The 16060-nt window shown below is 46.9% G+C and overlaps 1 protein-coding gene across 2 annotated transcripts; it reads left to right on the forward strand.

The window, feature by feature from the left end:
- The first annotated feature begins 5252 nt into the window (after positions 1-5252).
- LOC124666037 (ABC transporter B family member 21) lies at positions 5253-12036 on the forward strand. 2 transcript variants are annotated; one of them, XM_047203384.1, is made up of 12 exons: positions 5253-5272; positions 5819-6321; positions 6414-6589; positions 6741-6962; positions 7044-7282; positions 8380-8905; positions 9001-9274; positions 9369-10210; positions 10303-10569; positions 10704-10967; positions 11062-11355; positions 11459-12036. In XM_047203384.1, exons 2-12 carry the CDS (start codon positions 5958-5960, stop codon positions 11810-11812), a joined length of 3822 nt encoding a protein of 1273 aa, XP_047059340.1. In that variant the 5' UTR covers positions 5253-5272; positions 5819-5957; the 3' UTR covers positions 11813-12036. The 2 variants fall into 2 exon arrangements, with proteins under 2 accessions (XP_047059340.1, XP_047059339.1); XM_047203383.1 differs by lacking the exon at positions 5253-5272 and adding an exon at positions 5545-5679.
- The last annotated feature ends 4024 nt before the right edge of the window (positions 12037-16060 follow it).

A 16060-nucleotide genomic window follows, 5' to 3' on the forward strand; every position in this document is an offset into this window, starting at 1 on the left:
AGTATATCTATCCGTCATCGGGATGGACAAATCCCATTGTTGATCCATATGCCTCAACTCATACTTTCCGGATACTTAATCCCACCTTTATAACCACTCATTTACGCAGTGGCGTTTGATGTAATCAAAGTACCTTTCCGGTATAAGTGATTTACATGATCTCATGGTCATAAGGACTAGGTAACTATGTATCGAAAGCTTATAGCAAATAACTCAATGACGTGATCTTATGCTATGCTTAATTGGGTGTGTCCATTACATCATTCATACAATGATATAACCTTGTTATTAATAACATCCAATGTTCATGATTATGAAACTAATCATCCATTAATCAACAAGCTAGTTTAAGAGGCATACTAGGGACTTCTTTGTTGTCTACATATCACACATGTACTAATGTTTCGGTTAATACAATTATAGCATGATATATAAACATTTATCATAAACACAAAGATATAAATAATAACCACTTTATTATTGCCTCTAGGGCATATCTCCTTCAATTACCTGATGTTTGTTTTGAGGAGCTCAAACCGGAGATGTTGTTGGGCACACGTTGGCGCATACGAGGGGTTGTTTCTATCTGTCAAAATCTAGTGAGATGGAAAGGTTTGCCGGATGCTCTATCTACCTGGGAGAATCGTGATGAGATGAAGAGAAGATTTCCTGAATACCCAACTTGGGGACAAGCTGGTTCACAAGGAGGAGGGTAATGTCGAGGATGTCGAGGCGGTATCTGTGGAGCATGGAGAGCTCAAAGGATACCTCGCCAGAGCAGTCGCAACCAAGCAGCGATAGGTCTGTGAGGTTGGGGCAGGCGGTGAGGACATCCGTCACCGTGATATCCTGCAGTGGCGTGCCAACGATCTCTAGCATGTGGAGCCCCTGCAACGGGCCTCACACCAACAATGTCTTGGATGAGGACAATCCAACCTTTCCTGACGCAGCGCGGGGAGCAAGGTGGCGGCAGTGATAGTGGGGGTAAGCAAGAAGCGGCTTGGGGCAGCAAGGGGGAGGGGCGGCGTGAGAGCGAGCAGTCCCGGCCATGGAAGACGAGCGAGCGAGCAAGCAGAGTCCCGACTGAGGAAGACGAGTGACATAGGCATCCCCAATGGGCCTGCCGAAGATAGTACCCGGGGTTTACTGAAAGCCCATGACTCGAAGAATAAGAAGATTCGGAAGCCCAAGTTGCTATTAAGGAAAGCTAGAGTTGTATTAGGAAGTATTACTTGTAATCTTGCGGGACGGGTTAGAAACCCTCCCGGACTCTGTAACTTGTGTATTATGAATCCCTCGACTTCACCTCCTATATAAGGGGGAGTCGAGGGACAAAGAGGGCATCGATTCATTGTTTCACGCAACCCTAGTTTTTACATCGTCGAGTACTTTTCGGCTGAAATCTTCGAGATCTACTTGCCCTCTACTTCCGACTAAAACCCTAGTCTACAATCTGTAGGCATTGATAAGTTAATCCCTTGTCAATTGGCGCCGTCTGTGGGAATTAGAGGTGTCAAGGAGCTGATCTCGATGGCACGTTCAAGATCGTCGACTTCATCAACTGGAAGCAACGCAATGGACAGAGGTAAACAAATCGAAACTGGTCTAGTTGATTTTGATCCTCACCCGCCCTCCCGTTTGGATGCATATGCGTATCTGGAGGAGCCCATGGAGATGACGTTTGGAAAGTTCCACTTCCGCGTCGAGATGCCGTGGAAGGGCTTCCACTTGTGTCGGATTTCTTTTTGACGTACCAAATCTTTATAGAAGAAAGAGCAAGGTATATTTACAAGAAGCCAGGCATTGTCTGCAAACAAACAAGCTGGCCACTCCACACACACGCCACACACGCTCCAAAGCCTACTTGTGTCGGATATTCATCAAGATGCTATTTGCAAAATGTCCGTGACACCAGGGGCGCGTTTGGTAGCCTGCATCACTTTCCTGCACCACTGACGCAGCGGGAAGGAGTCCCCTACGCGTCGCAGACGGGCCATGGGCCATCAAAGCCGCGTTGTTTGGTGGCCTGCATAGAGTTTTTCGGCCCCGTGGAGATTTGGGCTCTGCCCGCTTGGTAGCTCGGTTTTCAGGCCTTGTAGCAGCCCAGAACGTCGCCGCTATTGTTTGGTTGCCACCTAGAAAATGCTTCTGCTTACCTCTTACCTTCGGTGGTGAGGTTACCTGCGATCAACAACACAAGCAAGAACACAATTCACAGTTCAGATAAACTTAGCACTGATAATACTTCAAACACGGTCATAGTTCACGACACATGACGATCATAGTTCACGACACAGGACGATCATAGTTCACGACACACCATAGACGATCATAGTTTAACAGACGACTGGAACATCAAGTACACACAGACCAGGAGCTTCAGACATGACTTTGGAAGATGACACATCTGGTCGCGTCGCCATGGTAACGGCACATGGTCATCACCTCAGTGCAGGTGTAGTCGAAGATAACTACATTGTACTGGAAGGTGGACACCTTCTTGAAGACGAGGAACTGGCCTATTCGTGACCGACGAGCGACGGCGAAGGCCGCCCACCCCTGGTCGACGTATGCGTCATCGCCTTCTCTCACCGTAGTCATCCTCCAGTAGCAGCCAGTGTTGGTGGTTACGATGATGTTCGAAGGAATTTCTCTGAACCACCTGACGAAATCATGAGGGATCCGTAGCCGGTTGAAGGTTGCCTTGAAGACGATGCGCATGAACTGGTCCGGCCCTACGTCCGGCTGGAAGTGGCCGACGTTAGCTTCCCTTCGCTTCTTAGATGGTCCCTCGTCGGGGGTCTGAGGTGACCCAAGCTAGAGCTTCTCAGTCTGCCACAAGAACACATGCCATTAGAGGTGTGCCTGCTCACAAGTAGTATATAGATGAAAACGAACATTGGAAACATGTGATACATTGGATCACACGGCAGCTCAAGGGACTGCCCTCAAACTAAGTCTAGTGTGCAAGACATCACACACCCACGACTAAGTTTGAGGGCAGCACCTTGCCTTTCAGTGTGCCATTGTTGAATCATTGGCCAATGCACTAGACAAACAAAAATGAGGCCTCATATATTGGATCACAAGGCAGGCAAAGGGACTGTCCGCAACCTAAGTCTCGTGCGCAAGTAATATGGCACACACGACTAAGTTTGAGGGCAGCACCCTACCTTCCGTTGTGACATAGTTAAATCATTGGCCATTGAACAACTGAAGAAGTACATACATTAAAGCAAGGTAGCATAGGCCTCATACAATGAGCACATATGGAGGAGATGTTTGACCTGAACCAATGGCATGGTGATGTTCAGTCATGCCATAGGTTCTGATTAATCATCTCCTCACACTATGATTACCGGTTACAATCATCGGCCTAGTTCAATCAGAAACTACACAATCTACAACAAACTACCGCGACTCATTCCGCATAGCAATCTGAACATGCTAAACCCCAGCGCAAAAAAACCCTTCCCATCTTTGCATGCACAGTAAGATCTGCCAGTTTCAGCAATCCAAAACTCGATCTAGGAAGGATCTACCGCAATCCAAAGCTCGATCTAGGAAGGATCTACCGCAATTCGATACTAGAGTAATAGATCTAAGCTAATCGAGACCATCAAAAGCAAGAACTGGACAAAAACATCAAAAAATGGGGACGAACACCTTGCATACGTCAATCTGACCGCTATCCTACCGGAAACCCTACCAGATCTAATGTGCATGTCGTTGGAAATGCTCGAGAATGGCATGTTCTCGCCGTAACGAGTATTTAAAGGTGAGAAGGAGAGGTCGTTACCGCCATTGTTCCGCCGAGGACGAGCTCGAGGTCGCGGGTGAAGTCGAGATGCCGATGAAGACTACGGAAGCGGATTGCGGCCGATGACGCGTGTCGCTCGCCGAGGTCTCCTCCTCCGCACGGTGCTCCTCCGTGCGGCGATCCGGCTGGATTGGTCGGCGGGAGGGGAACCGCCGGGTGATGTGACAGTTTGGGGGAGGTGAGAGTGCGGTCGTGACTGAGAGGAATGAGAGGGGAGCGGTGAGGCTAATTATGGCGCGTGTTCCCGAAGGGACGCAGCGTTTCCGCCTCCCTTCTCCACGCGTGCAGGCTTCTGGCCGCAACGGGCTTGGCCCTGGAGAAACTACCATTTCGGGCGTTCCTACAGGACCTGTCCCGGGGTGCTTTAAAATCCGGTTAATGCAAAAAATATCGTAGTGGGCTACATGCATCCAAACGAACCGAAAATTGCTGACCAGATACGAGCCAAGTGGATACAGGCAACCAAACACGTACATCGGGCCGGAGGGAGTATATCTTTTGGAGGAAGATGCGCGCTAGAGGACGGAAAGAGAGTCGTAATCGAGGCGGTTATCAATCTCGCGTCCTTGCTTTGACCCGCGTGGAAACGTGACGTCGTGGAGACAGACAAGAGTCCGCGGGTGCGTGACCCCGAAGCCAAACGGAAAGGCGTCGCTGTTCCCACCATGTGCCCGTGCCGTCCGGGTTCGGGCTCAGGCTGACGCGCCGGGCCCACCGCCTCGCAACGCTCGATTCCCGTTGCCGACACGCACCTCCGACCGCGAGCCAGCAACAAATCTAAGCACGAGAGCTGCCGTATTTTATCGTGTGTGAGATCGAGATGGATTCTTTTGCTGTGGCAGTGGCACGCCTAGACGAGAGAATCAACAGGGGTCGCCTGCGAGACATCAGTGGTTATTTATAATTATCTGCTCAACTGATGCTCAGCCATGGGCGGATCTAAGCTCAACTCGTTAATTATTATTACCAGCTCGGAGCAGCTCCTTAACCTCAGTCAGTCAGGAGTCCTAGTAGGCCGGTTGACGCGGTCGCTCGCCAGGCTGGAGACGGCGAGATCTCGTTTCGTCCCGTCTCTCGTAAATGTGCCACTTGCCTGCGCCGCCGCCGCCCATACACACGTACTGTACGCAAATGTGCCGGAGGAGCACGAAGATATATGGCTTCCTGGACGGTTACCCGCCTCGCCTCTTCTTGAACATACACAAAGCGCCGGGATGTGCAAATCAAAATCATGATGTAAATCCAGCTTATAACTTAAATCTCAGTCTACAAGATAGCAATAAACCTTCGAATCTTTAAAATCTTTTTTTTTCCAAAGACACCAGCTTATAATTCAACAAAGGTAGCCACATCTGCTCCACAATAATCACAACCACCCGCTGGAGAGCACTACTGGACGCGCATTGCATTCCCGTGCTGCCTGCAGATGCCATCGCCATGGACCTAGCTATGGTGCGCGCGACCCTCCTCCCACATTTTTTATGCTTCTTCCGCGGCGCCATTGCCTCGTGTTTGCTAGCTTTACTCTCTTCTTTGTGGTGGGTACACTGGTAGTACGAGTACGTAGCGGGAGTGAGGGTTGTTGCCCAGCTCCTTCCTCCCCATTCCCCATCTCTCTCTCTCCATAGCTTTCCCCTCTCTAGTGGCTCCCTGGCGTGCGTCTACGTCTTGGGACGTCTCGGTGCGGCGGCAAATGCGGAAGCTGCCAACCTTGCGCGCTCGGTGCGTTCCTGTTCCTTCTTCAGCTACCTCGGCTCCGACCTTATCTTTCTTGCCTGCCCGCCTCTTATAAATCCTAGCCACCTCTGCGCGGCGGCGGCGGCAGCAGCAGCTCCTCGTTTCCCGATCTGCTCCGATCGGTACCTAGATTCAGATTTCCTACCTTCTTCTTCTTGTTGCCGCTGCCTGTGTTTATGTGTATGCTTAGCTCACTTCTTGGTTACTTTCGAAGCTCTCCTCTACTCTCAGTCTTAATGTGCAATAATTGCTTCTTGGCAGGTGAACAAGTGCTGGTATGCAGATTAATCACGGAGAGCACCGCACTTCTTGTAGCCACATCTAGTCCTACACGAGAAGCATACGTAGGTGGTACATAGCTTCTTCCTTCCGGAGCTACGGATCTTGAGGGGTAACGGCCATGCCGGAATCCTGGAAAGCCGCCGAGGAGAATGCCTCGTCGCCTCTGCCGGTTTCGGCCGGCCCCTCGAGCTCGGGACCGGGCAATGGGAAGAAGGCGCCGGCGCCGGCGGGCACCATGTCCCGGGTGCCCTTCCACAGGCTCTTCGCCTTCGCCGACAGGACCGACGCCGTGCTCATGCTGCTCGGCGCGGTCGGCGCCGTCGCCAACGGCGCCGCCATGCCGCTCATGACCGTGCTCTTCGGCAACCTCGTCGACGCCTTCGGCGGCGCGCTCAGCATCCACGAGGTCGTCAACCGGGTCTCCCTCGTCTCGCTCGATTTCATCTACCTCGCCTTCGGCTCCGCCGTAGCCTCCTTCGTCCGTAAGCACCCGCAGACCCACTGTGAGCAGACCAAGTCTCGAGATGCTCTTCGTTTGTAACAAATTAAAGGTTCTGCTTTTCTGTCTGGGCAGAGGTGACCTGCTGGATGATCACCGGGGAGCGGCAGGCGGCGCGGATTCGGAACCTCTACCTCAAGACCATCCTGCGCCAGGAGATCGCCTTCTTCGACCAGTACACCAGCACCGGCGAGGTCGTGGGGAGGATGTCCGGCGACACCGTGCTGATCCAGGACGCCATGGGCGAAAAGGTCAGACACACACACCAGCACACACCTAGCTCATCGCAACCACCACGAGGGGGGGCACTGACACTGAAAGTGAACCGTCTCTCGCCTGTCTCTGCTTTGGCGAAGTTGTAACTAACACTTGCCTGTCATGTGGCTCCTGTACTTCATGCAGGTTGGAAAGTTCATTCAGCTCGTGGTCACATTCTTCGGAGGCTTCATCGTCGCCTTCGCGCAAGGCTGGCTCCTCACCCTCGTCATGATGGCCACCATCCCCCCGCTCGTCATGGCAGGGGCGGTCATGTCCAACGTCGTCGCGAAGATGGCGTCGCTCGGGCAGGCGGCTTACGCAGAGTCATCTGTGGTGGTGGAGCAAACAATCGGATCAATCAGAACAGTAAGAACAAAAGCAAACAACACGCAGATTCTATGTCACGCAGTTGAAGTGCCCACTAAGATACCATGCTTGGCACTGCAGGTTGCGTCTTTCACTGGGGAGAAGCGGGCAGTGGAGAGATACAACAAGTCACTGAAAAGCGCATACAAGTCAGGCGTCCGGGAGGGCCTCGCCGCCGGGCTTGGCATGGGCACGGTCATGGTGCTCCTGTTCTGCGGCTACTCTTTGGGGATATGGTACGGTGCCAAGCTCATCCTGGAGAAGGGCTATACTGGGGCTAAAGTCATGAATGTCATCTTTGCAGTTCTAACCGGTTCACTGTAAGTTCTTCTATATATCAGTAGTTGCTTATGTTTTCAGTAACCTTTCTGCTACACTCTTCTAATAGACTAAACCTACCACTCCAAGAGCAAATAGCTCTGTTCTTAAATGCTAACAAGATCATCGACCATGTTTTCAGTACCTTTTTTTGCCAGTTTTCTGGTTTATAATGCTTGCTTGGAACATTGAAATTCATTTTCACCACTCGCTCTTTACAATATTCTGGTACCTCAGAATCTCAAATTGTCATATAATCTCTCCAAATTTCCTTCACTTTCTACTGTAACTCGCCACCCTCTTTTGACTTTTTTTATTTTGTTTCAGTTATAATTTTACCCATGACATGAATTCCTTGTGTTTTTTACTCGCATCTGAATTTCCGTTCCCTGCGTCCTCAACAAGCCCTTGATAGGCCCTGTGGTCTAGTCTTTTCTTTGTTCTTGGCCATTCACCTATTTTGCGGATGGGCACTTTCCACAAGTTGGTAGTTGGAGAATAATGAAGCTGACTGTGCAGAATAATTCCAAATTCCTACTGGGAGCTAAGAGATGTTGTAACAGATAAAGTGGCCTGTTTATGATGATTCGGACCTGTTAGGTCACAATTTCACATAAATAAGATACGTTGCATGCCTCCTTTTCTGACAATGATAGCGCATTATTGTGGTGGGCAAACTGCTTAACGGAATTTGGACGTTTGACTGGTTCATTAGCAAGTGATTGGTGTCCCCACTTAGTAGACTCTTGTCCCTTTGGTTTCAAGTTTCGTGGTACACTAGCACCTAACTCCCAACAGCAAGTTCAGCAGACACCAAAAGGCTATTATGTCTAATAGATGAATACAGTAGCTATGTCCATATAACCTCCAACACTTGCCTCAACTGGTAACAAACCTTCATACACTTTGGCATGATTCTTGAAATAATTCACATATATTACAAAATTGATAAATTCAGTAAAATCAGTAACCATGCATATCCCCCCACCCCTTTCCCATTGTATACCATTTTGTCTATGATACATTGTTCTTAATTTCAACTAATTAAGCAAATCAATGATTATTCGTCATCTTGATATTTCATTTTCATGTTCACCAGAGCTCTAGGTCAGGCATCACCAAGCATAAAAGCATTTGCAGGTGGGCAGGCCGCTGCATACAAGATGTTTGAGACTATCAGCAGGACACCAGAGATTGATGCGTACAGCACCTCAGGAAGGAAGCTGGATGACATTCGAGGGGATGTTGAGTTTAGGGATGTTCATTTCTCCTATCCAACAAGGCCTGATGAGAAAATATTCAGAGGTTTCTCCCTCACCATACCTAGTGGCACAACAGTTGCTTTGGTTGGCCAGAGCGGAAGTGGTAAATCAACGGTTATCAGCCTAATCGAACGGTTTTACGATCCTGAGGCTGGCGACGTTCTAATAGATGGTGTGAATCTCAAAGAGTTTCAGCTTAGATGGATCAGAAGTAAAATCGGACTTGTCAGCCAGGAACCAGTCCTTTTTGCTGCTAGCATAAAGGAAAACATAGCGTATGGCAAAGACGATGCTACTGATCAAGAAATCAGAGCTGCATCTGAGCTTGCCAATGCCTCCAAATTCATAGATAAAATGCCTCAGGTTGGATGGATGCTCTGAAAGAAAGCTTTACATTGTTTTTTGTACTCACATTGTCGGACATTGTATACTAATGTATCTGTGGTAATATTTGATAGGGTTTGGACACTTCAGTTGGTGAGCATGGGACACAGCTTTCTGGTGGGCAGAAACAAAGAATTGCCATTGCAAGAGCAATTCTGAAAGATCCAAGAATCTTACTATTGGACGAAGCTACAAGTGCTCTGGACGCTGAATCTGAAAGGATTGTGCAGGAGGCTCTTGATAGGATAATGACAAACAGGACGACTGTCATAGTTGCACACCGTTTGAGTACTGTAAGAAATGCTGATACTATCGCTGTCATTCATCAAGGTTCACTTGTCGAAAAGGGTACGCTTGTAAATATTAGGGAGAAAAATATCATTTGTCAGGATTCAGCTGATACATTGCATCTTTGCTTAAACATTTGACCTTTTTTTACCAGGTCCACACCATGAGCTTCTAAAGGATCCGTTGGGAGCTTATAGCCAGTTGATACGGCTACAGGAATCAAGCCGTCAGGATAAGACAGATCGAAAAGGAGATACTGGAGTTCGATCAGGCAAACAAGTGTCATCAAATCAGTCAGCTAGCCAGAGGTCATCTCATGACAACAGCAGCCATCATTCATTTAACGTGCCATTTGGTATGGCCCTTGGGATTGATATCCAGGACGGCTCATCTAAGAAAATATGTGATGAAATGCCACAGGAAATACCTCTCAGTCGCCTCGCATCTCTGAACAAGCCAGAGATCCCAGTGCTCATACTAGGTTCCATTGCCTCAGTTATTAGTGGAGTCATCTTCCCAATCTTTGCGATCCTCCTGTCAAATGTAATCAAAGCATTCTATGAGCCCCCGCATCAGCTAAGAAAGGATTCAGAGTTTTGGTCATCCATGTTCTTGGTGTTTGGTGCAGTGTACTTCTTGTCACTTCCTGTTAGTTCATACCTTTTTTCTATAGCTGGGTGCAGATTGATCCGAAGGATCAGACTGATGACTTTTGAGAAGGTGGTTAATATGGAGATTGAATGGTTTGATCACACCGAGAATTCAAGTGGAGCAATTGGTGCAAGGCTATCAGCTGATGCAGCAAAAGTCAGGGGACTTGTGGGTGATGCACTTCAGTTGGTTGTGCAAAACTTGACAACCTTGGTTGCTGGTTTAGTCATTGCCTTTGTATCAAACTGGGAGTTATCTCTCATCATCTTAGCTTTAATACCACTAATTGGCCTAAACGGATGGATCCAGATGAAGTTCATTCAGGGTTTCAGCGCAGATGCAAAGGCATGTCCAGTTCCTCTGAAGTGTCCCTTTGTTTTGAGTGTTTAACTGTTTATTAAACATATAAAACTCCATCTGGTTACTTGTGTATGCAGATGATGTATGAAGATGCAAGCCAAGTGGCAAATGATGCAGTGAGCAGTATAAGAACAGTAGCCTCATTCTCCGCTGAAGAAAAAGTGATGGAATTGTACAAGAAAAAATGTGAGGCCCCACTAAGAACAGGAATCAGAACAGGGATTATTAGTGGAATCGGTTTTGGCGTTTCCTTTTTCTTGCTCTTTGGTGTATATGCAGCTAGCTTTTACGCTGGCGCTCGGATGGTCGAAGATGGGAAGACAACTTTTCCTAAAGTTTTCAGGGTAAGTACTCTGGTAATTCTGGTAGTATGTTAAAATGTATTTCTTCATGTATGCAAAATTGCAGTTATGCAAATAAGCCGTGCATTACAGTTTTCAGAATAAAGATCTCTAGTAATTTGGTCATTTAAACGCAGGTTTTTCTTGCTCTTGCTATGGCTGCAATTGGTGTGTCGCAATCAAGCACACTTACATCAGACTCCTCCAAAGCAAAATCAGCTGTATCTTCTATATTTGCAATCGTGGACCGTAAGTCTAGGATAGATGCAAGTGAGGATTCAGGGGTGACTGTTGAGGCACTACGGGGCAATATCGAGTTCCAGCATATTAGCTTCAGATATCCTACCAGGCCAGATGTTGAGATATTCCGGGACCTATGCTTAACAATTCATTCTGGAAAAGTAAGTGACCTTCCTAACATGTGAGAATCTTTTTAAGTTTCTACTAGTGTTTACAGTTACTAAGGCCAACAAATCTGAATTATTTGTCTATCAGACTGTTGCGCTCGTTGGAGAGAGTGGTAGTGGCAAATCAACAGCCATTGCACTGCTTCAGAGATTTTATGATCCTGATGTAGGCCACATACTCCTAGATGGTGTGGACATACAGAAGTTTCAGCTAAGGTGGCTTAGGCAACAAATGGGGCTGGTGAGTCAAGAACCAGCTCTGTTCAACGAAACAATACGCGCAAACATTGCTTATGGGAAGGATGGCCAAGCAACAGAGTCGGAGATCATATCTGCTGCAGAATTGGCGAATGCTCACAGGTTCATTAGTTCATCACTCCAGGTTAGACTTTTCCCCCTTAACTTACCCAAGTTAGGAATTGGTTTTGCTATACAATTATGTACCACAAAACACTGTTGCTGAAAGAATACCTGAACAATTGTAGGGGTATGACACAATGGTAGGAGAGCGTGGAGCTCAATTGTCTGGAGGGCAAAAGCAGCGTGTTGCAATTGCTCGTGCCATTGTGAAGGACCCTAAGATCCTTCTTCTGGATGAAGCAACCAGTGCGCTGGATGCTGAATCTGAACGGGTTGTTCAGGATGCGCTGGACAGAGTGATGGTGAACCGGACAACAGTAATTGTGGCACACCGTTTGTCTACAATACAAAATGCAGACTTAATCGCGGTTGTGAAGAATGGTGTGATCATCGAGAAGGGAAAGCACGATACCTTGATCAACATCAAGGATGGCGCATACGCGTCACTCGTCGCCCTTCATTCAGCAGCCTCCTCGTAGCGAGTAGTATGGTTCCTGGCAACGTATGCTGAAGTTTGTTCCTCTTTTGATAACACATATAACTGCTTATATGTAAGCGGGGGAGATTAAACAAATAGCAAGGACCAGATGTAAATGCAACAAGTTGGTCCTTAGCATATATGTTTAATTCACATATATATGAGTAGCATGGAACATAAAAACTAAATAGATGATGATTATGATGAATTTTATCATCCTTTTCACCTCGATGTCTGCTGATGTTGGCGTTTGATTCAAGTAGTAATTTACCTTCCGGGACCAGACTTCGTTTGGTTCTGATATGCTACTCCACATCGCAGGGTGGGCTATTGCTGACGACCAACTAATGCGCATACGGTACTCTCTGATCGTTCAAGAGAGCGCATATACTCTTTGTGGGATTTGACAGATACTCCCGCAAATACTCCCGTCGGAGACGACAGTAGAATCATTTGATAAATCAAAGCAACAAAATAGAAAGGGATCTAACCCACGCCGGAGGAAAAGAGGAGATCTCACCGGCGATGGACAGTATTACGCCGCTCCGGAGAGCGCGGGGAAGACCAGCCGACCTAGAGCGGCTCCGCATCGGCGATGGTAGCGCAGGTTCACCGTCTTGCCGAACAATCGCAGGAGCACGAATTGACGTAGTGGAGGCGACGAGCCATCCTTCCCCTCTGAGTTATCATTTTCCTCGCAACTGCTTGTGGTGCCAAGAAGCGTTGACATTTTGATAGCTTTGCTTGTTCTCAAGTTGATGCAGGGGTATTAGTTTTGACTTTGTGGTCCTTGCGAAAGGATTAGGTGGGGGTAGCAAGGTAGCTGTGGCTAGAATTTCCAAATTCCTTTTTTTTAGGGAACAGAGCTTTCAAGTTCCTACGTTCAAATCAACCAGCCATCACTTGTATATAGTCCTCTATTTTCAGCGGTCCGACATAAACGGATCGTGGCTGTCTGTTTTAGTCCGCGCGAGTAGAAGGACAATAAAAGACTAGTCTAACTGTCGTTGCCTAATCGACGGTACCTCGGAGGAGGGATCCTCACGAGGGGGAGAAGAAGTAGGGGCCATAGGGCGGAGTGCACACGGGACGGTGGTACGCGAGTTACCCAGCTTCGGAACACCTGCACGATGACAGGGCCTACTGCTGCTTGTCTGGAATTATCTGGGCGCTTTCGCGTTGTTACAACTAGATGGTACCCCGCGCATTGCTGCGGGACACTTTAATCGTATACATAAGGAGAATTTAAGAACAAACGAAAGCGATTAGTTGATCTTTTCCTACGTTGGAGATTATATGCCATTATTCAGTTAAAGAATGTCACGGTAGCAAGCTAACAGTCAGAAGTGCAATAGTTAAATGTTTGTACTTATTCGAAAAGAACACGTTACATCCAAGATATCCCTTGTCAAACAATTCAAGAGAAATGGGATCATAACAATATGAACAGAAAAATAAACCGACAAATAGATAGCTAATGTGTAGATATATATATCCGCAATGTACAAAGACGCTGACCATTCATCGCCCATGTAGGTAGAAAGAAGGATCAATCACAAAACTGAAAAGGGACTTACCTGAGAACAAATTAGTAGGTTAATACTATAATTTAAGCTCAAAAGAAGTTTTGCAGTCTACTTGAGGCAGCTGCTTAGGTGCTGATCTGCACCAAGAAATGAACAACAAATATCATTGATTAAACTAAATGGACTGCCAGAGGGTAGCAACGCAATGAAGAACTGTTGAGCTGGAGGAATTTATAATTGTTCCATATTCGCTATTTACACTGTGGTCACTTTTAAAAGTAAATCCACGAATAAAAAGAAAATTTAATAAATGACAGAATAATAAAGTTCATTTGTAGGTCTGCATCTCCGATTGAGATATATACAAAATGGCAACAAATACAACATACCTTGCGATTGTATCTGATCCCGCAAAAAGAAAGTTATTCTGAAGAGTAAATTGATCAGGAAAAGTAATAGCAAGGTAATGACCAACTTGGCATTTGAATGAGCATCAAAACTATGCAATGTAAATTTGCTATTACGATTTTCTCGTCTGCGATTTGAATGAATTATACGTAGCAGACCCAGTCGGACCTGGAACTGAAAGTGTTGAGATTGTTTGTGAGAAAAATATCAGATGAAAAGGGGCAACATAGCAGAATTTAGAATCCACAGATCGAACAACTAACATCAGAAATAGGTTAGAAATCACTGTATTAAATAGCCGGAGCTGCATGATTTCTTCTAGAGAGGGGGGAGAGAGGGGGAGAGGGAGAGAGATCCGATGACAACTGCAGGATACGGCGAGAAGCTTGTTCTCATCGGCAGCAGCACACGACTATAGAGGGTTTAGCAGAGATGCAGTAGATCGTAGCAGGGTGCGTCCAACTCATGGAGGGGAATGGGACTGGGTGAAGCCGGAAGTTAGAAAATAAATAGGAGAGGCAGGGCCAATTTACTGATCAGTTACAATAGTGGAGACGAAACGTGTGGATTGTTTTCTGATGACAGTTGCTACTGCCTTTTTATGGTGAAGATGAAAGTCGATCAGTTTCTTTTGTAAGAGGAGAGGAACGCCATTTGGGGGTGTAGAAGCTGAAGAGGGAGAGTGAAATCATCAAATTACGGGAGTAATTATTGGGAAGTTACTCGAAGCGGAAGAGGATTAGTGGGATTTTAATCGTGGCTTATTTTTACATACGGGGCATAATTAGTGGGATTTTAACCCTGGTGATGTGGATGGCTGAGGTGGCATATTTGATGACATGTGGCAGGCTAGGATTGGTCAAGGATGTTTGATAAGGTGGATAGGCTGCATGTGAAGAGAAATGGGATCACCTATTAAGAATAGAAAGATGAGTTGTGGTTGTGCCTCTAGGGCTCCCGGGATCCGGCTTATAAAGGCGCACGGATCTAGGGTTTACATGGAGAGTCCTAGCCGGATTACAGATAACCTAACTATGGTACAATATCTTGCCGTGCACGTCACGGATCCGCCTTCCATACACGTCTTCCCGGATCCGGGTTCCTCATGGGCCTCCATGGATCCGGGTCACTCCTATGTCGGTGCGGATCCGGCCTGCCGATCCCGGGCCGGACTTCTTCCTTCATGATCAACAGCAACTGGGCCGCCCGATGGGCCACATGCCTCATCACCGTCTGTGGGCCACCTGGGCTTGCCGGATCTAGGCACTGTCGATGGTACACCTATGAAGTATACCCACAACACTAACGATCCAACACAACTGTGACGATCCATTTGCAACCAAAATTTGGGCAGCAAATGCGTCGGTATGGACACAACCAAGACCACGTGTGTGTCCTCCCCTGCCGCTCCGGGCCCACCTAGTGGCTGATTCGCTTCACTGAGCGTCCTGATAATTGCAGTGCTGCTAGCAGTGGTGGCGTGTGGCGGCTGATCTTCTGCGCTGCCATCAATAACACACACGCTTTGTCGAACATCGGTATTGATAGTTGTCGTGCAATACATATGTATCTACACGGTAATCTCTTCTTATTCATTCTCTTCACATTAATCTCTTCTTATTCCTCAAAAAATGGTAATCTGGATTCACATGTATGTACATACTCATCTAGATAAACCTGTGACGCTTATTTTCGAACGGAGGAAGTACACAACATTTTTTTATGAATAGGTGATGAAGCGGAGAGTTAAAGTATGATAAAATCACACTATATCATCACGTCTAGCGTCATCTAACTTGGTGCCCATGTCATAACCTTCGCGAATACTACCTCCATTTTAAAGAATAAGATGCATACATAATCCAAATACATAATCCAAGACGAACTTTAACCATCAAAATTGAGCACACATAATCCAAGATGTAAATAATATCGTTAAATTCGTGTTGAAAAACACTTTTTAGTGATGATGATTTCATACAAACAAACTTTATAAATTTTAAGTATTTTTTTGATCAAATAAAAATCACGAAAAACAAGGACACCTTGTTCTTTGAAATGGAGGGAGTAGAATTTTCTATCCTGGTGCAATATATGGATATTTTCTGTTCTTACACCTAAGTAGGAAGAGAACGAGATTGTTTTTTGTTGTTGTTGTTGCAAATGAACAACAATTTGAAGGAAAAGACGATCTTCTCGATGTGACGCGACCACTGAATGCGACCTTCCGGGTTCGCAGTCAGGTAGAGCCCAACACGCCGCTACCCGACTGACTCGAGTCAGGTTCGCAGTCAGTGTGACTCGACCCCGACACA

The sequence above is a fragment of the Lolium rigidum genome, chromosome 6, assembly GCF_022539505.1.
Source record: "Lolium rigidum isolate FL_2022 chromosome 6, APGP_CSIRO_Lrig_0.1, whole genome shotgun sequence".
Lineage (NCBI taxonomy): Eukaryota > Viridiplantae > Streptophyta > Magnoliopsida > Poales > Poaceae > Lolium > Lolium rigidum.